This window comes from Argiope bruennichi, chromosome 7, assembly GCF_947563725.1.
Source record: "Argiope bruennichi chromosome 7, qqArgBrue1.1, whole genome shotgun sequence".
Classification (NCBI taxonomy): domain Eukaryota; kingdom Metazoa; phylum Arthropoda; class Arachnida; order Araneae; family Araneidae; genus Argiope; species Argiope bruennichi.
In genome coordinates, this window is record NC_079157.1 from 65609859 (window position 1) to 65632670 (window position 22812).

Consider the following 22812-nt stretch of genomic DNA (forward strand, 5'->3'; position numbering starts at 1 on the left):
AAGATGTTACTCACACACATTCGCTTGCACAACCCCTGTTTAAAGGGGAGGGGGTCTTTCGCACACCTCACAGAAAGAACACAAGGAAGAGAGCAACCATGCCCGAATCAGAACTCGAACCCGGGACGCCCAGATCACGGGGAAGACGCGCTATCCCTAGGCCAGGTCGCGGCATCTTTTAGATATGATATCGTGAATTGGATAGCAACAGAGGCAAAACCACTTGATCCAAGATGAAATTACATTTGTGATTGAATTAACTCTACACTCCTATTCTACGAATCCTTATACTTACCACGAGGTGTTCAATAAATAATTTTATTCTGTTGTTTTATAATTAGAACAAACAGGTTAATCAGAATAAGTTGGTGTCACTAATATTTTTAAAAAATTTGAATTAACAAGTGAATTAGACAAAAACACTGTATGTATATAAACACACACACATAAAATATGGGAGTGACTAAAATTGGATTGAACTGAAGAGAAAACATTCAATGATTATTTTGTCAAGAGAAAATTTGTTCGATTATCTTTACTTTTAAATATTTTGATAAGAAGCGATGAACAGTTTCGTTTCATATCAGATAATATTTTTAAAAAAATCAAATAGCTAGATAATAGTTAATCTGATTTTCAAAAAGTTGAATAATTTTTTTTTATAAATGATATTTTTTTATGAAATGTTATAAATGTTCATTCATTCTACAAATTTCTTCGTAAACTTTAAAAGAAAACATTGAGAATACTACTGATTCGGATTTTTGTAAATTACAATAAAAAATGTTTACATAATGCAAACATTTTGGAATTATAAATTCGATATCTAACTAGGTCCGGCTAAATTAAATAATATTTAGACGATAAACAGCGGAATCAAAAATATGCTATCCTGATTGATTCAATGAGAATCCTGAATCATCATAATCAGAAGGAAATGAAGTAATTCAAATACAATTTTTAATTTTATTTTTTAAAAAAAGAAATTAACTTTCAATTTTGTTTGAGAAACAATTCCATAAAAAAAGGTTTCTGAAGTAACATTTCACAAAAAGAAAAAGGTTTTTAATTAATGAAGAAAATGAGGTTGACAAAAATTAGGAATTCAATAAATGATCGCGACACGTGAAACGCAACGTGTTTTGGATATTTTAGAAATAATTTCGAAATTTTTTTTAAAGGTCACTTAGAATTTGTACATGAAAAGGACATGAAATGGTACGAGGCCATTTTTAAGAACTTGGGATAGAGAATCATAAACAAAGAGACCCTGAAAAATGTCGTTATGAATCTAAGACAGTTTTTATGAAAATTTGGCCAAACTATCTTTGACTTGCCTCAAAATAGGTTTAATTCTAAGGTCGTTATGCAAGACTTTAAGAGATTATAGTGAGGCATTTACATTTCCTTAACCTTGTGACGGTTACTGATCTCTAAGTAAGTCTGATCGAATGCTTGATCTGTGAAGCAAATTTTGTGCCTGATCGCTAACTTAGTCTTTCGTGTCATGAATTAATTCAAATGAACTGTACAGTAGCAACCTGAAATACTTGTATTATACGAAATGTTATTTTAACTCTTTATATAAATGAATAAAATGTTGCATTGCAAGAAGGTATACATCAGCAGTTAACAGCAAAAAAAAAAAAAAAAAAAAATCTGAAAAGGATTTAACTTATAAAATGTGATAAACACACCTTAAAAGTAGCAGCGCATGGCATTTAGTATCAAACTGGTGTTATTTTATGTTATGCAATCAGATCATGTTTCTATGGATTCTAAAATCAAGTAAGAGCTGCACATTGGACGTTTATCGCATAAGTATAGCCGACTTCATAAGAAGGAAAAGATAAAACAAATAACATTGCTTCATGCTAAGAAGTATTATAAACAATTCAGAGCTGCATTAATTTAATTGTCTTCGTGCGGTAATTATTTAATATTTTCACTAAGCAGAATGGCAACATGCAAGCTAATAAATATAATACTTAAAAATAATGAAGTATTTTTTAATGAGTGGCGACATATAGATAAAAAAAATGGTAATTATAAATGCATGTAATTAATTAATCAAAGTGAATGCAATGCGATTATTAGAGAACCTTTATAAATATTGTTTGCATAATTTCTTAATGTAGCAAGAAAAATGAATAAGCGAACAAGTGCAGAAATGATTGATGCATCTGCATCAAAATTAGAAACAGATTTATAATCTTAGTGATGAATTAACATAATAAACTTAACGAAGACAGTCAGTTTTCTTCTTTTTTCTGCATATATACACAAATATAATTAAAAATTACATTTTTGGATAGAGGAATCGAATAGAAGTGACATTTCAAAATGCTGGATGAGATAATTGACATCTAGTATGGGTTTTGAGGAAGAATAAATTCTCACTAATCTATATTAAATAAAGAGAAAAAAAAAAGAAGTAAAATTATTTAAGCTGCTCTGAAACTTATAAACGTTTTAATTTAATTGACTACGAAAATGTTGAAATTTGAAGAATAATCTCCTCGGGTAATTCAATTTCAATAATTTATAAGCGCTATCTATAATAAGTTAAGAGATAATTTCAGTAATTTATAAGCGCAGAAAAAAAAAATCAAAAGTAGCTTCGTTAACGACTATAAATCTAATATTTTGGAATTTTTTTCTTCTTTGTACCATATTAAGCATATTTCAATATTCACTGAATAGTTTTTGAAGCGAATTTATCACCAATTTTTACTTTTTATCAATGAAAATCGAACAAATAATTCTAGTCGAATTGCAATAAATCTCAAGCCACAAAAAACGCCAACTATCAAGATTAACTGAGACCAGGCCGAATCCTGTTAGCTGCATAACTGATTATTATTTTTTAAAGAGAAAGGAAAACGTTTGTTTAAAAAGAGTACACTTAATGACTAAAAACAACGCTAATTGCATTTTGTATACTTACAAACTAAAATATTTAAAAATATAAACGTCTGAATATCGCAGTTAAATAAATGAGTTTTTTCGCTGATTTTTCTTGTTTTCATTTGGAACATTTTTGTCTTCGAATTCCTCCCTCCCCCCCCCCCAAAACGTTCTCAATAACTGGAATCTGGACACTGGAGTAGCATTTTACATTTACTTTTTTCTGAAAATGCTACATATTACACGATTTGCTATGGAATCATCAGGATTAAACAAATTCTTTTTCAGCCAATTAATTTCAATACAGTAATCAAAACATGTGGAATATGTAGATGATCATTATCGGCTGAAGATTTAGAGAAAAATAAAGAAAAGTAAATAAACCACAGCTGTCATTGGTTTCTAACTCATTTTGAAACAACAATCGATTAAGTTTATTGTTTATAAAATATTCTTAAAACGAAGGATTTTTAAATTAAATTAAAACAAAACAAAAGTCCAAGCATGAAATAAATAGTTATTAAAAGGGAATTATGCAGAATTTATATTTAATATTAGCAAAAAGAAAGAAAAAACTACTAACGAAGTAGATACCTGGTCAGGATATTCAAAAATAATTTCATTAAAAGTAAATAAATGTCTGTAAATAACGGGTTAAGTTAAACTATAATATTTTCAGTGTTAAAAATTCTTTAACGGCATAGCTTATTTTCTTCCCAATTTTTTTAAGGATATTGTTGCATTAAGATTTATAATCACGATTGATTGAAAAAAAAATATTATTAGAAGAGAAACAAAAGTTAAAACCACCTGCGCTAGTAATTAGAATTTATAAACACCTGCAGCTCAAAATGAAAACAATCTAGAAAGCTTATGAAAACATAAACAAAAAGTGTAGTTTAATATTCCAAAAATATAGCTACCGAATCATGCCTCACGACGCTGGATAACATGATATCGAATAGCATGGATAATTATAAAATAGCAAATTTAATCATAAAAACAATAAAACAATTTAATTATCTCTTTGAAATAATGCTGAAAGACTGAATATAAGTACAGGCAAGGAAATGAATTTGAAAACCATAGAAAACAATTATACTTCAACTAAATATAAAATAACCAAGCTTAAATTACTAAAATAGCACATGCAAGATTATAAAAAGTTTCTTAATAAAGTGTTAAAATGTTTTTCTTATGTATTTTGAATCAAAATACAAGTAAGAAAAAAATCAAAATTAAAATTATTGTAAGGTTTGAACAAAAATTGATCACTTACCAACATGAATATCAAAAGTATCCACAAAATGCGTGTAAGCTTCACAACTAACTTCAATGCCAAGTACATCTTGAGTACAATGCAGCCAATCACTGTTACTTTTACAATCAAGCGCATGCATTATTAAAGCTTTTTATTTCTCAAAGCATTAAATAATGTTTTAAATATATTCCATAGCAAGGAAACTAGCAAAGAATTTCTTAAAAATTGCAATAAATTATAAAATTTCTCATAATGTGCAGACGATTTAATGGATGCTGCCATAAGGCAGAGTCCAGAATTGAAATTAGTTTTCATGATTTAATCACATTTTTTCTTAACCAAAAGCGATATTTTGCTCTCATGCAACATTTTATCTTTAATATTCTAGTAGCACTTTAATATGACAGTTGCTTTGTCTATAATTAAAGAAAACAGCAACAGAGTTAAAAAAAATTATTATCTGAGAATTTTTTCAAAAATTTGCAAGAACTATAATTTTTTTCAATTATTATTACAAACAACATTCCGTTGCATGCACACTCTAAAAAATGCTTTCCTGATTTGTTAACGAAGCAATCTAATAAGAAGAATTTTTCAAAATAAAGTTGATAAGAATTATTCTTAAAGAATTCGATGTAAAGTTAGCAATAAAAAAAATTCCAACACATTTTTAACTTTGTTCTCTATTGATACACGACGTCCAAATCTTTAACAACGAATCACAGTTTTCACCACATAAAGAGCTCCCTAACAAAATCGTCTGACAAGCTTTAAGCCGCATTATATAAAGTGCAGATCCTAGCAGATCTACATCCCATTTGCGCGAAATTAAAAAGGAAAAAGTGAGCCGGGGAAGTGACGAAACTATGTGAAGGAAGTGACGTTCAGGCAAATGTGTTCGAGCCGGTTTTCTCATCCAAAAATCTCAACGATTCTAATCTGCTGGTGTATCCCTGCGAAAATTTATGGAGTTTGTATCGGAACAAAGAACACTTAAGAATGGAAGAAAGGCATTGGCAATGGCGGGGGGGGGGGGGGGTGAAGAAAGAAAAGCAGGTTGCTTAAGTGATAAAACGGACGGTGACTGGAGATGAAGATCAAATAATACAAGCAAAAAATATCTCTATGGAAAGTTAAAAAAATATATATATATTTAAAATCAATGATAACTGCTACTTCAATCAATTACATCTGTTGAGCATATTTATTTAGCGATAATCTGTTCAAGCTGAAGTGGGGAACAACATATCAATTGATAATCCAGCTTGAAACTGGTTTGCACATGACTATAGCCCATCAGACTTAAAATATTTAAAATCAAACGATAAATGGTACTTCACTCAATTTACTTCTGTCGAACAATATATTTATTTAGTGATAATTTGTTCAAATTCAAGTAGAATATAACATCACTTTATCTTAATATAAATAAAAAGTCATTGGCCAAGTGTATATACATATAATCTAATCACCTATTAAGCAACAAGCCGAATTTCATCAAATTTCGACATCATTTAGTATATAAAACATGATAAAGAATATCTTTTCAAGAAAAAAAAAATAATTAAGTAATGAATTAATTAGAAAGTAATGAATTTTTTTATGCTTTGAAATACCGCACTAATATATACTTTAAAAAATTATTTTCAATTTTATACATTTTTTTGAAAAAGTTATTATTGATCAAGTGATACAATTACACTAATAACCAAGCGTAAGTCAATAGCTTAAACGAAGACTATCTTTCTAACATCTCAGCATTTGTGAACAAAATTTAAAATATTAATATAGCAAATACTATAATGAGAAATTCAGTTATCAGCGATTCTTAAAAAATCGTCTGGTTCGACTGATATTTTAATTTTAATTCAAAATATATCAGACGATAAAAGGATTTTGTGCCTTATATTATTTTATACAAATGTAATGTTGAAATCAAACAAAGATTTTATACAAGAAAGGATTTTAAACGTGAGCTACGCCGAGTATATCAACTAATTGCACATAAAATGCGAATTGATAATTAATTTGAAAGTAATTTGCACATGATTTTCATCCGTTAAACATATAAAATAACATCTCAATTTCTTTACCAATCGAACATGCTTCCCTTTTGTAAAAACTAATATGCTTCACCAAATGCATTATTTATTACATATTAAATCTATATGTGTAAAGTTTTAATTTTATATGTGTACAAATTTATTTACATATTAAAGGCATACTAAACTATTACATATTAGATTTTTAATGATATTATATTCAATTTTAAAATAACAACGAAGGCTAAAGAGTACAATAATAATTTTAACCACGTAAGAAAACAAGACTTTTCAATATATTAAAGGTCTTACACTATGTTACAAGATATGAATACCAATAATATTCTAAGTTAAATAACCTCAAGTTGCAAAGGCAAATGGAAATTCTGTTTATGGGGAAATCATGATATTACCCCAAGAATTTATTACCACAGAAAATGATGTTTCTCTCCCCCACCCCCACCCTTCCACATTTGGGACTAGACGAATAAGGCGCCACTAATGATTTTAACGCTTTCATAAATGCTTATCACCTAATAGTTTTTGAAACTAATCATCATAATAATTTATGGAACCGAGGTGATAATCAAATTCTCAGTTCCAAAAGATTATAGTTCTAGACTCCATCGAAAATTCGTCGCGTATACCGCGGGGTACTCGTTAAATCCATCAAAATGAAACTTCCGTCCGCTGGAATGGGTGTTAAAATTTGTACAATGTGCTACTATTTCCAGTATCATTCAGTTTATTTTATTAAGGATAAAATTCCGAGTCTCCAAATAGTCTCTCGTGTTAGGAAATAGAACTTAACCTAAGCAACCATTTCCAAAGTTATCAAATTCCAAGTTATTTATTTTGTCCGCCCATCAATGCAACAAATAATTGCATAAAAACAGTTAATGAGTGAAATCAGAATTACATTTTTAATCAGCAAAATATGAAATACAGTTGAATGAAAATGATTGAATATTTAGTAAGGAGTTATTATGACTATATTTCCTTCTTTTTGAAGGAAAAAAAAAGGGGTGACTACTCTTAGTGAAGTAAGAAAACTTTTGCAACTGTTCAGCACTCACGGCTTTCTGCAATTTAAACCTAAACTATTTTTTAAAAAACAGAAAAGGAGAGGAATTTTACACATGTTCATTCTTTTAAATCAAACATATTATATTTTTTGAAGGTTTATCGCATTATATTATGAGTTAAAACATTTCAATTTAATATTCATTTTGGCAGTAAATATGCAGAATTAAAAAAATATTAAGAAGTTCTATATCCAGTAACATTTTTTAAAACTATAATAAAATTTGACAAAAACGAAATCCCACATTGTTTTAAAAAGTCAATCTCAGATGAACACATCATTTAATATAACATTTAACATCTGGTATATTATCTGTGATGATGATGATGATGTCGTGTCCGCGTTACCACGGAAGGGGGCTGCAGTAGCTTCTGAGGGTAAAGATCCCTGAGCACCGAGGGCAGAAGTCTGAATTGTAGCTCATATGAAGATGAAACTTACACATTCGCTTGCACAACCCCTTTTTACAGGGGGGCACATTCACCTCACAGAGAGAATACAAGGAAGAGAACAACCATGCCCGAACCGGGACTCGAACACAGGACGCCCTGATCGCGGGACGCGCTAAGACGCGCTACCCCTATGCCAGGACGCCGGCGTATATTAACTGTAAATAGTGAAATACGACATTTACGATGGAAACCCGTTAAAAATACTTTACAGTACAAACTGTTGTATCTGTTAAACTTGAAATATAGCTGATTCCTAGACAGTAAAATTTGACTTTTTTAAATTTCTAGCTGGATTTTTAATTTAAAATTAATCAGAATGGGGACATTTTTCTTCAATAACTTCAAAACATATTATCATCTCAAAATTAATTTTAAATAACTTTTTTTTACATATTTTTAGTTTTTATGCAAACTTTTTTAAACATACTTTTTGTATGTTTTACAACATTTTTTCTATTTTTTAGTTATAAATAAGAACGGAAAAGCATATATTGTGTGTGAACGTTATCGATGCAATTTAATAAAGAGCAAACTTTAAAAATAAAAATGAATTCAAAGATCATCATGCCTAATGCAAACTCGCTTGAATTTCCTTTACTTATAATTATTATTATTACTGCGTTCACTATTAAATTCCATGCCAAAGGAAAGAGTATGGAAGCTCCTTATACAATGTTTAAAGGATAAGAAAGCTCTTTATTCAATATTCCTTATTCAATTAGCTTGAAATATAAACAAAGAATAGATTTGATTACTACTAACAAAGAAAAAAGATATCCTTCAATTCATATAGATAGAACAAAATTAAAAAGTATTGGCTACAATTCATTTCATTTTGTAATTGATTTTTGCATTGAAGAATTGCTTTTTCTATTTTCATTAAGTTCATGTCAAAAATATATTTTAAAACAATTAACATATTTCAAGTTAATCTTTTTTTTAATCTTGAAATAACTATTTTGCAAAGAAAATAAAAAGCCAAAAAATATTTTATGCAAATAATGATATAGTACAATGAACTCATAAGTATCGAAAGACATTTATGTTTTTCTACGTAAAAAATCGTAAATTTGAAAAATGATGTATTTTAGAAATAACGGTGAACGACGAAGACTGCTTTAATTTAAAAAACCTGTTACACACAGTATAGAAAATACAAATCGAAGCAACTGAAATAACGATACAATGTAAGTATTTTTCAAAAGTAGGAGGGGGAGGGCAGGAATATCAAATAGGACCAATGTATACATACTTATACATTTAAATGATTTATCCTTTATGAGAAGGAAGTTATTACTTTGTAACTGAAATCTGAACCATAACAGAAAATTACTTTGCCTAATAGAAATATTTTAATTTAAACAAAATTACGGATTAGGCTTAATGAAAGAATATCATTTTTTAAAAAATCAGAAATCATTAAAGATTACAGCAATCGGTATAAAAAAGCGAAATATGTCACAGCGACATTTTGAATATTCTTGTCTGGTAATGGTGGGCTTAGTTAAGTGGAAAATATAACGAATTCTATCGCATTCGAAACAAGGGGGGAAAGTTTGAGCTTGTAGGAAAACAGGTTTCCAACAGTAGACCTCATTAAGATTCTCATTAGTTATCACTTCACGTAAACATTCAATCTCTAATCTTAAAAATAAAAATATATTTATAGAATAGAATATTATGTCATAAAGCTATTAATATAGACCTTTGAATTTTTTTCTCTCAAAAATAACCAAAGCATTTTTGTCCATTGACCATGGATATTGGATTTTTTTGGACAACCAGTTTAATCATGTAACGGTAAAATAGGGACAGATTTCAGAAACAAAACAGAATTGAAACCTTGCGTAGGACTTCAATCACAAGGACGTAATGTTACAAGAGCCTTGGGTGTAAATTCATAGTAAAAAATTATCACAGCATTATTCATTTCAATTGATATATTCTTTTCTCCAAATCATTAGTTTCATATTCTCATTTATATACAACAGATATACTCGACATTCTCGGGATAAAAACTCTTTCATGCGTTTTTTTTTTTTTTTTTTTTTTTTTTTGTATAAAGTACAATATACAAAACCCTTTTCTAGACATATGTATGGAAATGAGAAATTAAAAAAAAAAAGTGGTAGAGTAGATTAAAATTGCAAGGTTGCCTAGCAAAGAAGTACCTATAAATTTCTTTACTTCAAAATAATCTGAATTACATTTTCTTAAGAATTTATAACAATTGAGAAAAAAAAAAATTGCACAAAAATGCAAGTGAAATCGTTAAAAAGGTAACATTTTCAATTTTATGATGATGTGAAATTTTTTTCAGAAAAATTCCCTCCGAAATTTCTGTGGAGAAAAGGCAAAAAATGCTTGTCAATTTCTAATAATCTAAGCTATTATAATAATATAATTTATAATAGCTATAATTAATAAAGCTATAATTAATATTTCTAATAATCTAAAGCTATTAAAGTCGTCAATCATCAGTTTTACTTGCCCATAAGAACCTATTTTTTTTTTTTTTCTGTCTCTGTTTGAGCAATTGATTTATTCCAGCTTTTAGGGATTGTTAATTATTTTAAAACAAATGAAAACTTTGTAAAAGATATGCATTAAAATAAAAGAACAATTAAGATTAATTTGATACTTTTAATTTTAAAAAATTAATAACAAATTGAAAGAAATACTTTGTAGAAATGAAACCGATATTGTAAGACTCTGAATTTTAAGATGGTATCAAAGTATTTCTTGTGGAAACGGCGAAATTTCGGTTAATTGATTCATTGAATGTTTAATTAACTTTTGCATTTTGGAAAGACGATAATATTATTTCTCTTGCCCAAAGAAATGTGGAAAGTTTGGATGAAAAGTCGCCATAATGACTTTTATTTATACTAATTCTTATTATTATCAATTTTATATTTAAGCCTTAGCTAATGGTTTTATGTTTCATATATGGTATAATACGTAATTTTAATAAATTATCACAACTTTAATACTAACTTTACATAAGTAATTATTTATTAAAATCTTAATTAGATAAAAAATTTGAATCACGAGATGTTTAAGGCGTACGTGGATGATAGATAAACCTTAAAAAAAATATATAAAGTCCGAAATCAAGATATTAAATTTCTACTGAAAATATTTTTTTATCGCCAACTTGACGACATATTCCTTTTACCTTGATATACACACATCAATAAGCTAATTTTCTACGTATCGACAATACTTCCAGATAAAAATCATGTAATAATTTCTAATCCTATCTAAGGGTCGTTTTGTTTTCATTCTTTGAAATTCAATCCACTTTCCCTGTCAACAGTGTGATCGTAACAGGCCGTGAATGAACACTATCGTTTTTTTATCCTCTTATAAAAAGTGGCGTGTTTTGAAGCGTGAATACTTCTCTTGTTCTGTAAGGATACAAATATGCCCTTGAATTCTGATGGAAAAAGAAGAAAGAAACACAAGAACGAATTGGTGGTACTGTCAGATCGCATGAGGAAAATCTGGATGCGTCTTGGCTAGTGAACGGGAAATGGCAGGCACGCTTTGTTTTGATTGTCCGAGAAATGTGAGAAGGTTTTAGCTATCAAATCTACAATCTCCTCGTCTGCATAAGAAGAAGGTTATTTAGACAACGGAATATTATTGCTTTGTTCCCTATTCTGGTCCTTTTCACTCACATAATAAAACATGCTAACAGGGAAACGAAAAAAGGAATATATGTAAAATAAGGAAAGAAACAGTGTAAGAACAATTGCATGATTCCAAAAGAAGAAAAAAATGAAGCAATTTTTAGAAACCTTAAAAGAACATCCTTGCTTCTCACACACCATATAGTTAACAGTCTACTACACGGATTTAATTAACAAATTGCGCCGTTGCGAAGATAATAATACAAGAATAAACAAAGCAATTTCACCACAGGTCTTCAAGACAAAGGCAGAGGGAAATTGCCCAAGAATAACGTTGTGTCAGTCAGCAGTTGTCCCACTATTATTTTAACCTTCTCGTATATGAAATATGCAAAGAGAAAGTATTGCAATGGGCAAACAATTCGATGCTGAGAAAGGAAAACACAGATTAACATTTTCTTAGGGCGGGGCTCATAATACAGATTTCTGGAAATGTTCTGGAGAAGTTTGAGAGTCAATAAAAAGCACCAAATCAATAAGGCGTTTGGGACAGAACTGAATCGTTATTATATGCCGTATGACTTTATTTTAAACGCAAAATTAGAGCTGATATTTCCAAACATTAGTTAATTAATCTTATATGAGAATATTACAACTTCTTTGCTTCTTATTAAAGAAGCTTCTTATAAACATATTATTAAATATGTAACATATAGTGCTCTTTTATAAACACGGTATGCAAGGCCATAAAATATGGATTATAAAAAATTAACAGATTTATTTTATTCATTTGCCTTACGTTTTTAATATTATTATTAAACAATCATATACAGCCCGATTAATTGTTTGAATGCAATCAACCTTACGGCAGCATTTCTTCCAGATCACGAATATTGTCTAAAGCTGCGGGGGTCATAATCGCATCACCCATACACGCCCCTGCGACGATATTTTGATGCTTCCACATTTTAGATTTTTTTTTTTTTTCTTTCTTTCAGAGAAACGTATTTTTGAAACTATATCTATCGATCGGTTTATTTGTGAAAATGATAACTCAAAAACACATAAAGCTAAAGTGATAAAATTCGGTATATAGCACTACCTCCAAGAAGATATATTTGTATCAGATTTTGGATGAAATGCGTCTCAAAAGAATCATATCTGTCTGTCCGTTTGTAAAAAACATGGTAGTTTTAAGACGCAAAGAGTTATATATGTGACATTATATATCTGAGTTATATTATCATCAGAAATGTAGATGTGAAATTAATTAATTAGTCATCTGATGGCCTGCATATTTGCTTGTATGTGCATACGTTGTAAACTCAAAAACACAACGACTTCGAAAAATAAAAAGGAATCTAAACAAATAGAGGAAGATAGAATTTATTTTCGGCTTAATTCATTTTATATTACGAAAAACAAAGGTCGGGGCGGGGAGATAAAGCACTTCATCTTCGGACTTTACCTTGACCTTCGAGGAACTGCCATCCTTTCCGCGATAACACCAGAAGAGATGATTGTAATTAATAAAAATGAAAGGAAGAAGCTATAATACATCGAGGGACAGAAAAGTTCTAAAAACAAAAACTTTATTTAAAACGTAAATGTTTCCTTTATTATTCCTAAAATGCATATGTACATATATAATATCATAAATTCTCAAAAAAAAAAAAAATATTTTGTAGACATACACATACATATTCAATTTCAGGATAATTTCTGTTCATTTCGATAAATTTTAGTTTCGTAACATTTTTGTTAGTCCATAGTAAAAAATTATGATAATTATCTAGAAAATCTTCTTCTCGAATCTATTGAAATGCACCGTAAAAGCATAAAAATAAATAATACCCATTTCTAAGCAAAGATGTATATGAAACAGTCAAATAAAAATATTTAATTAAATTTTAAATCAAAATAGACTATACAATGAGCTTACGTATGAAATTTCATACTTTCACTAAAACTGTTCTAAAAACAGGCTATTTTCTTCAAATATACTCAAAATTATAAAATACTATGTATTAGATTACACGAATATGATATTTATAGTTTCTTTCCTTTACAGTTTGAATAGTTTCAAATCATAAAGAAAATATTTATAGAAATATATTATCAGTTTTACCTGTTAAAAAATAAATAAAAATTTTCATAAAAAATTATGACTGGAACTTTACAAATGTATAGCACACTTAAGAGCAGTATTTAGGTTTCCCCCCCCCCCTATTTGATAATCTCAAGCAAGAACTGAAATGAAATTTTATTTAGCAGTTATTAAGATTTCTCTATAAATATATTTATGACATATTTTACAGATGAATTCTTTAAAAACTCAGCAAATTTAAAACGAGTCAGCCATTTTTAGAAGATTGTATTATGATCCGCTGAGCTTTAAAAGATTTAACATTCATTGATCTGGAAGATATAAGTAATTGTTCTTTTATTTCTATACGATTCCAATTTATGTAAAATGTACGATTCCAATTATGTTATTATATATATATATATAAAGATCGCTCCCAAATTAGTTTAATAACTTTCAACTGACGACAACCTACTACGAAGATCGTGGGAAAGATGAAAACAATTGAAGATAACCACAGCATGGACTAGTTTTTCAGGTGAGGCCAAAATTACATAGAGGCTTTTAAACGCTTTCTGGGTCAAATCTTACTAGTTTTTAAAGAAAATTTTGCTTAACCACATCAAAAAGACGGTGTACTAAATCTGTGTTTTTGATAAACTAATCTAAAAATGTGATTAAAGTTTTGTTTTTTCTAATTTTATCATTTAAGGTATTATCTGTTAATATACAAAAGCCATTAAAATTAAGCATAAGAAGAAAGGATTTGTATATAAACGCACATTCTGTTCAACTAAATCATGTAAAAGATATTGCAGGGTATTGACATCATTATTGCACTGAATAATAACAAAAATTTAAGACCACAAAGACAAGAAACCAATTCAAGATAATTAGCGCGTCTTTAAAATGACCACCTCCATTGTGTACTGTCCAAATGTCGTCATAAAATGAAAATGAATGCATTTCCATTTCGACTTTTGCTTCTAAAGACTTAACTACCTGTTTTGTCAGGCAAAAAGGCAATGACTTTAGAAACCAGTATATCCAGCTTACGGACTATTCATTCACTAAATTAAGTATATTCTCTTGCTTAAAATAGTAAACAAGCATTCATGCTGACTATGCACATTTAAAAACGCATATTTTTCTTAAATTGCAGTATACATTTAAAAACGCATATTTTCCTTAAATTGCAGCTAAATTAGCACATTCTATTCTGAAGAAAACACTATTAAATAGCAGAGAAGAAAATTACGTAATTTACATTTTGGTTGCGGTTTAAAGGTCTGAAATAGCTAAGCTGATTACCTTTTTTTAAAGCAGATTTGAATCTCATTTTTGTTCAAACTATTCTTTTTACTTATAAAAGGTCTGGGAATTATAGGAGCCAATGTTTATTAAGTATTCATAAAAACTTTAATTTAAAATAAATTCAGTAATTTACTGAACAATGAATGTTGTTGATTTGATTTATATCTAGGAATGAAATATAAAAAACGATTTCAGTAAATTCATTCAATGTACATCAATTTTTTTATTTTTTTTCCAATATCACTTTGAAAAGAAAATAGCAAATTTTCTTAAAAACATATGGATTTATTTTTCCCCTTGAAGTTACGTTAATTTCTTGGGTAAATTCAAGATTATCTTAAAAAGAAATAGAATTATGAATATAAAATTGAAATTCGATATTGATTTTTGAAAAATAGTAATAGATTTCCAAAATCATTTGCTTTATTTTAAAGAATAAGTATCTTAGAATTCATTTTTCATATAGACTACTAGTTTTTCATTTTTTTTTTATATGGACTACTACTACTACTACATCACGGCACATCCTCCTTTTTTGAATGTAAATCGATTCTAATTAGTTTCTGGTGAATGTAAGTGAACATTTAGAAGTCTGAAGCGATTTTTTCTTTTTTTTTTTCTTTTTTTTCCCCTTCACAAATCTCTGAGTAGAAACTTGGGAGAAGAAGTTATTAATGATTGCTTTAACAAAATAACGAGTGCTGAAAAATGCGCCAAGATTGTTTCTCAATGAACATTTCATATTATTTTTATTTTAACAGATTGTTACATTCATGGAAAACAAGCCTAAAGCTATCAGCTGAGACAGATTTACATATAAAAAACTATGTAACTAAATTTAGCAAAAGAGAAAAGGATCAAGAGAAAAAGAATCAAGAAATCACATATTGATTAAATGTAAAGTGCATAATCAAAACTTCAATCAATTAAAAAATAAAACAACAGATAAAAAGAGAGATAAAACTTAAACTTATAACTCTTATACACACAAATTAACATGGTTCAGGCCAAATTAATATAGTTCAAGCAATATCAATTCAAAATAAATATAACTCATAAATAGACAGTGAACTCTCGATTATTTAATTATTTATAGTTACTAATTTCAAAATTACTCGGTGGGGATAAGACCTCATCCACGCCTGTTTGCTTTTTTTCTTTCTTACAAGTATTGACTTTTTATCCGAAATTTAATAATTCCTTTTTATAATCATTATTTTGTTTTTATTCTGTTAGAAATGCTTTTACGAATTTTACAACATGTATGAAATTTTATTACTCGTGTTCTATTATTGTTTTACGCGCTGCCACTATACGTTTGCTTCATGATTCTATTTCGTTTCATTATCTTGCTCTGTTTATAGCGTAGCATAGCCAATGGCTATTGTGTCCTTAAAATTAGTCTAATATAATTCCCATAGCTCCTTTAATAAGAGTTGAACGCAATTAATATGGTAATGGTATTGTTTGAAAAAAAATGAACAATGCACAATAAAAAAAGACAGTTTAAAAATGGGAGTTAAAAATAAAATCTTTGGCCCAGGTATGTTTTTTAAACAATGCCTTCTAATTATCGATTAATAAAGAAAAGGAATAATCTGCAATGAAGTTCGTAAAAAATAATATTTTTCGCTTCTCAATTTGATTCATAAAGTTTCATTATATTCCTTTAACCAATCATTGTTAACTACATTAAAAAATTATATAATTATATAAGTTGCATCATGTTGGGAATCTGGCTCACTTACCTTTTTATGCCTCCGCTCATATTTCATCGCTTCTGTAATTCTCTATTTGTAGAATTTAACCCACAATATGATGATCGTATTAATATTCATGTGTATATTTTGATATAGATAAATGTGAGAAATTACCATACGATTTTATAAAACCTATTACCACAAAAATAAATAAAAAATTACGAATCTTTTCGGATTTAGTACAAAATAAAGAATAGTACATTTTTGCTCTCTATCATAAAACGAATAATTAAATTTGAGGAATGAAAATAGGATCTCCCGTAAATAAAATGGATAAAAAATTTTGAAAATGGTTTTGAAATTTTTTTCTAAAATATTCTAAATATATAATGTTCTAAACTATTCTAAATATATAATTTCTAAAATATATAATGACTGAATAATCACTTGTTAAAATAAATGAAGCTTAGTTTCAAAGAATATTACATTCAAGAATAAATACTTAAAAAAAAAAAAAAAAAAAAAAAAAAAAAACCTCCAAACGCAATAACTCAATAAAATTTTGGAAAGTTTCACTTTTTTTTTTTTTTTTTCTGTTGGAATTATATATAATGTCATAACAGTTTGCTATGATATGATAAATTTGTAATATATACACATAACGTCGAGATTATATATAATATTTTGATATTAAATATAACAAAGAAAATGAATTAAATCATTGTAAAGGAAAAATTTCAAATTAGCATTACAAAAAAATTATTCCAGCTTAGAGCATGCTCAACAATTTAAGCAACTCTTTCACCTTTAAAAAGAAATCAACGTGAACAGCATTTCAATTTCATGCTAACGTATGTTTCACAGGTGAGGACTCTTTATAACTAATTAAACTAAATAGGTTACCCTTCAAATAATTTTTTCATCAAATATAAAAAAATCACGGTACATGATGAACAAAACAAAATAATCCTCAGCAAAATATCAAAAGAAATAGTTTGAAGGAATTGGCACTATTTATATATTGAAAGCACACGATCCATAAATATGCATATAAGTTTAAAATTTAGGTTTCGGGAAACAATAACTCATTTTTTGAAAAGCTGCATGTTTTAAAAAAAAAATTAGCAATCATTTTTGAATTATACTATTTTTGTTATTCAAATTAGTTACAAAATTTTTTAATAGGCTTAGGAACGATGTGGTTAAGCAGAATTAGAAGTATCATAACATTAAAAAAAATCACTAAAAATAAAAATAAAATAGTTGTCAAGTAAACAAATAATGAATATAAACTTAGAGAAAAAAAAAAAGAAAAAAAAACGCAGATTCCAGATTCAAACGTTTAAAAAATTATCAGTTGTACGAAATAAAATAAAATCATTGATTAGTTGTTTTTTGAGTAATAATGTAACATAATACTCAGTGATACTATAAAACTTAATTTTTATTATTTTTCAAAGTAATAAACAAAAGAATGTTAATATATTTTTGAAATTATACATTTAAAAAATTATTTTCGATATATATTTAGTTGAAAGCAAATAGAAAATTTCGTTCCATAATTTTAACAATATTATCAGTAGGATTTTATTGAAGTTCGACACTTGCTTCGCAATTTTGCAATAACATATAGAAAACTTAAAACCACCTGACATTTAAGCTATATAGTATATTAAAAGCTATGTTCAGTTCAGCTCATAATATAATTAAACGGAAAAATGCAAAGAACAAGACGGACGAAAACTTACCACGTTTTACATAAAAATCGATTGTGTCATACTAAACCATATTATGCAGCTGGAGAGACAAACGGCTGAGCGCCGTCGAAATCGCTTCGATTTTTGTCTCGGTGGAGATTCGGCTCGTCAGACACCAGACATTTTTTACAGATGGGGAATAATAAGAACATTGAAAAAATAAAGTAGGAGCAGGATATGCGGTACACCTACACTCATAAATTACTCTATAAGAACATATTTTATTTATTGGAAAATTCTAGAAAGAAAATACAATGGAAGTGGAACTAAAATTCTTGCAGCACATATGTATTGGAAAAGCAAGTTCCCTTTCGTGTTAAAAAATAAACATGACAAAAAAATATGAAGAATTTTCTAGAGCTAATGTAAGTTCCCTACCATGAGAAAAGAAAAATAGTATACATTTACCAAATTACACTTCGTTTGTGAAATGTTAATTTTCTTCGTAAATATTAAACATAAAATATTTTATTTATATATAAAATAACTTTGCAACCCTTTAAACAATACTCTATGATATATGATACTCTTTACGCTTTAAGAAATACTCTATGGTATCTTTGATAATAAGTTGATTATATATTACTTTTTTGCAACAAAAATACATCTTAATGCAAATTTAACAAGACAGCTTTAGGATTTAAACGTATTATAGCCGCTACTATTATGATACTTCTTAAGGTAAAACACAGGACATATAATGGAAAGGGGAGGGGGGAACATGCCAAGAATGTTATACTCAAAGTTTTTACTTTTTTATAAGCATTCTTTTTTTTTTTTTTTTTTTTGGAGGGGGAGGGACTAATAAATGATACAAAAAAGCTTCAGCAAATAAATATTTCTTGAAATTTTTAAGTAAATTTAAATTATTTCTATTAAATTCGACTTTTTGTCAAATATTCCCTACCAAAAACAAATACCATAGCGACATTTTTCTTTATATATATTGAATTAAATAAATAGCAATCTTAACTAGAGATTGAACTAAAATTTTAATAATACCTAAAAAAAAATTAAATTGTATAAAAATTTGAGTGAAATTTGAAGACTTTTTTCCGATGGGGGAGGGGGAGAAAATATGAACGTCAATCGTGAAGATATTTTTAAACGAATTTTCATAAACCGTAAATGAAAAAATTTCACTTCTAGAAAATAAAAATGAAGTTAAGCTTTAAATTGGCACTGAGAATAAAAATGGTTTCTTCTTGCCTTATTCAAGTTTTATAAGTAGAATTTAATTTCTTCCTTTCCTTTGAAAATAATTAATTTATTAATTTTTAATGACGGGCAATTTTTAACCATAAAGAATGTTATGATCTGCTTTTCAACTATATTGATTTGAAAATTTCTTAGCAAAGGTAAATTGATTAGAAAATACAAAACATTTGAAGATATCGACCGATAACTGAAATGTAAATGAATTCTAGGTCTTTACAAAAAAATATTTTTAATAGAAAATTTAAATAAATATCTTTAAAAATAATATTCATAATCTCTACATAAATAGAATTTTTAAAGCTGCAATAATCCATTGACAAGAAACTGAAATTTAATTCATAAAATACATTTTAAAAGCTGTATATTTTTTTTACAATGCCCGAAAGTAACAGGCAGTTTATAGCGGCTGATAAAAATCTAGTATGTGATAAAAACATTACTATGCTACTGAAAACTACCAAACAAAAGTAAACAAACAGGAAGATTTATGTGGCAGTGTATACGTAGTAAAAAAAAAATTAGCGATGAAGTTTTTATATATCAATAACTGCAGACCATTAGCTTTTTTATGACAATCGTAAAAAATTTTCCTAGCAGCATCGTTGTAACAAAAAGTGGTTTTCCGCAATTATATAAAAGCTCCTCTACAATTGCATCGAGGGATAATTTATTCCAACCTTCTACTTCCACACGTATCAGAACTTGATAAACCTACACAAAGCAGGTGATAAATTTAATTCATTCCTGCTAGTGAGTATCTGAGTAGGTGCAATGATAAGTCATGATTAAAAAAATGGCGAAGAGGAAGAACATTCGTGCGTTTAAATTGAGCAGAAAATCAGAACCTTCCAATTTTACATTTTTAGTCAAACACCTGAGCATCAGTAAATCGCTTTTAAAATCAGCTTGAGTAGAAGTATTCAATCTTTTAAGAATTCGATTTTCTACATTAATTTAATAAGGTTCCCTTTTAACAGCATTGAAAATTTAAAATGAGGAATATTAAAACGTCGTCCGTGACAATTAAAATCCTTTTCAATATTTTGTATTATTCATAAATATTTAATCACTAATGCATCCAAATCAATGATCTGAAAAATTACTTACTTTTGCTGCAGGTAAAATCTCACGATAGGTAATAAAGCCTAATGATCAGGCATTATAAATCTAGAAAATCTTTTATCTTTTGATATCCAGCACAGATGAACAAAATATTTCCATTACAAAGAACGGATATTGCAGGTGATTTTTTTATTTTATTTATTTTGAATAAGAATAAAAAGATGTCTTCCACTACGTTCTATGAGTTAAATAAACGAGCTGCGGCATTTATTTTAAAGAACTTTAATCTTATTTATCTGAATATTTTAAAAATTAGGTCAAAGCGAAGGACATCTTTTAATTATTTTTAAAATAATATGTTAGCATGAATACAATAGAATGATTCAATTATATGATATATATGGGAATATCAAATTAATCTCATTCTTATTTGGAATAAATCGTTAGATTTATACCGACATAAGAATAGACAGGTAATGCAAATCTTATTTTAATTATAATTTATCGTGCTACAGTTTAATGGTTTCATAAAATGATATTCGACTTCTAGGTAAAGTTTAAACACTTATTATAATATAACTAAATAAATAAAATTTAAGATCTTCTTCTGCCATCGGCGCAGAACCAGCTTTCTTAAGGTCGACCCATTTTCCCAATGTCTGAAATGGCAAGTTAGTTTCTATTTTGATACATTTTGTTTAAAAGGGGGTGCGGCCTGCTTTTCTCTGACCGGCACGCATAAATAAATTTAACGCTGTCTTCCCTGTAAATATTATAAAATCGGCCAGTGAACTTGTATGGTAATTGATTAATAAATGTGAACATCGTTTCCATCCATTTCTTAACAATTAGCAAGAAAAACTGAGTTTCTTTTGAACAAACTAACACCTGTTTTCCTTTCATGAAACAGTCGTAGAAGATTTCGGAACTCGTTTTTAACTAGATCTGCGCTAAATAACAGAGAACTTTTAACACTTGGAACTTCACGAGATCATGAAAATAATAAATAATTAAATGTAAAAACAAGACAGCAATAAAGATAAGAATTTTGCATCTGTCTCGGACTTTTATAGACAAAAGGCTTACTAAAAAGTTCAATACAGTTCAAATATAATTTGTATAAGAATATCACCAGAATTAGAAAACTTACATTTCTAGTCTTTATTTAATACTAGCCGCCTTTGGCGACCAGCCGGTTTGCCAATCTTAATGTTCGTTAAAATTTTAATTATTAAATATTTTATGCAATTTCTACTTTAATAGCTTCTTCATCAAAATATTTTAAAACTTCAAATTTTCATTATCATATAATTCATTCATAATATTACAAAGGCCTTCAGTCATAACGTAATATGTATCTCTCTCATTTTCTGTTAGCACCCGTAGAATTTATGCTTTAAATTAAAGTGGAAAGAATTTATCTTCAATTGATATAATAATATTTTTTACTGAAACAAAGCATTTTTTTTATAATCTGATTACTGAAAATAGAGTCACTCAGCATTTAATCTTTATGGACACTAAAGAATATCTTTTTAAATTTATGCAATATCTCAAGAGTTGGTCAACAAAATTTTCTTAGATTCATTATGAGCAGATCGATTCATTAACAATGTTTAAATTTAAATGCATCAAACACTAAGAAAATAAAACGAATCGTTTAAAATAAACGGTTGAAAACGGTAGAATTTATGCTTTAAATTAAAGTGGAAAGAATTTATCTTCAATTAATATAATAATATTTTTTACTGAAACAAAGCGTTTTTTTATAATCTGATTACTGAAAATAGAGTCACTCAGCGTTTAAACTTTATGGGCACTAAAGAATATCTTTTTAAATTTATGTAATATCTCAAGAGTTGGTGAACAAAATTTTCTTAGATTCATTATGAGCAGATCGATTCATTAACAATGTTTACATTTAAATGCATCAAACACTAAGAAAATAAAACGAATCGTTTAAAATAAACGGTTGAAAACAGGTTTTAAAAAAACTACTTAAAAAACGATGTACTTAAAACTATAAGCATATACAAAAAATGTATAACTAACATAAATACAATTTACTTACAAAAGCATGGAACTAACCCAAAAATAATTTAAATCATCCATTGATAACGTTGTCATGGCAACCATCAGAACAGAATGCGCATGCGTAAATTTTCTTCGCCGGTTACGTAACGCAAATACGTGATTTTTTCTACGCCAGTTGGGGTAACGCTATACGGATTAGAAATTTTTAATTTCCTTTATTCTGTTTTATTTTAATTCAAAAGTACTTCAGAATGAATCTG

At 27.9% G+C, this 22812-nt stretch overlaps 1 protein-coding gene across 4 annotated transcripts in view; it reads right to left on the reverse strand.

Moving 5' to 3' along the window:
• The window catches only part of LOC129974931 (leucine-rich repeat serine/threonine-protein kinase 1-like), a 174630-nt gene that overhangs the window by 54040 nt on the left and 97778 nt on the right, over positions 1–22812 (reverse strand). Inside the window, exon 1 of one of the 4 annotated variants that reach the window (XM_056087734.1) lies at positions 4187–4322. The exons of the other annotated variants lie outside the window; for them this stretch is intronic. Within the exon in view, the coding sequence (XP_055943709.1) occupies positions 4187–4307 (121 nt within the window). The 5' untranslated portion in view covers positions 4308–4322. Of the gene's footprint in view, positions 1–4186; positions 4323–22812 lie in introns of those variants that run through there. 4 annotated transcript variants of the gene reach the window in all.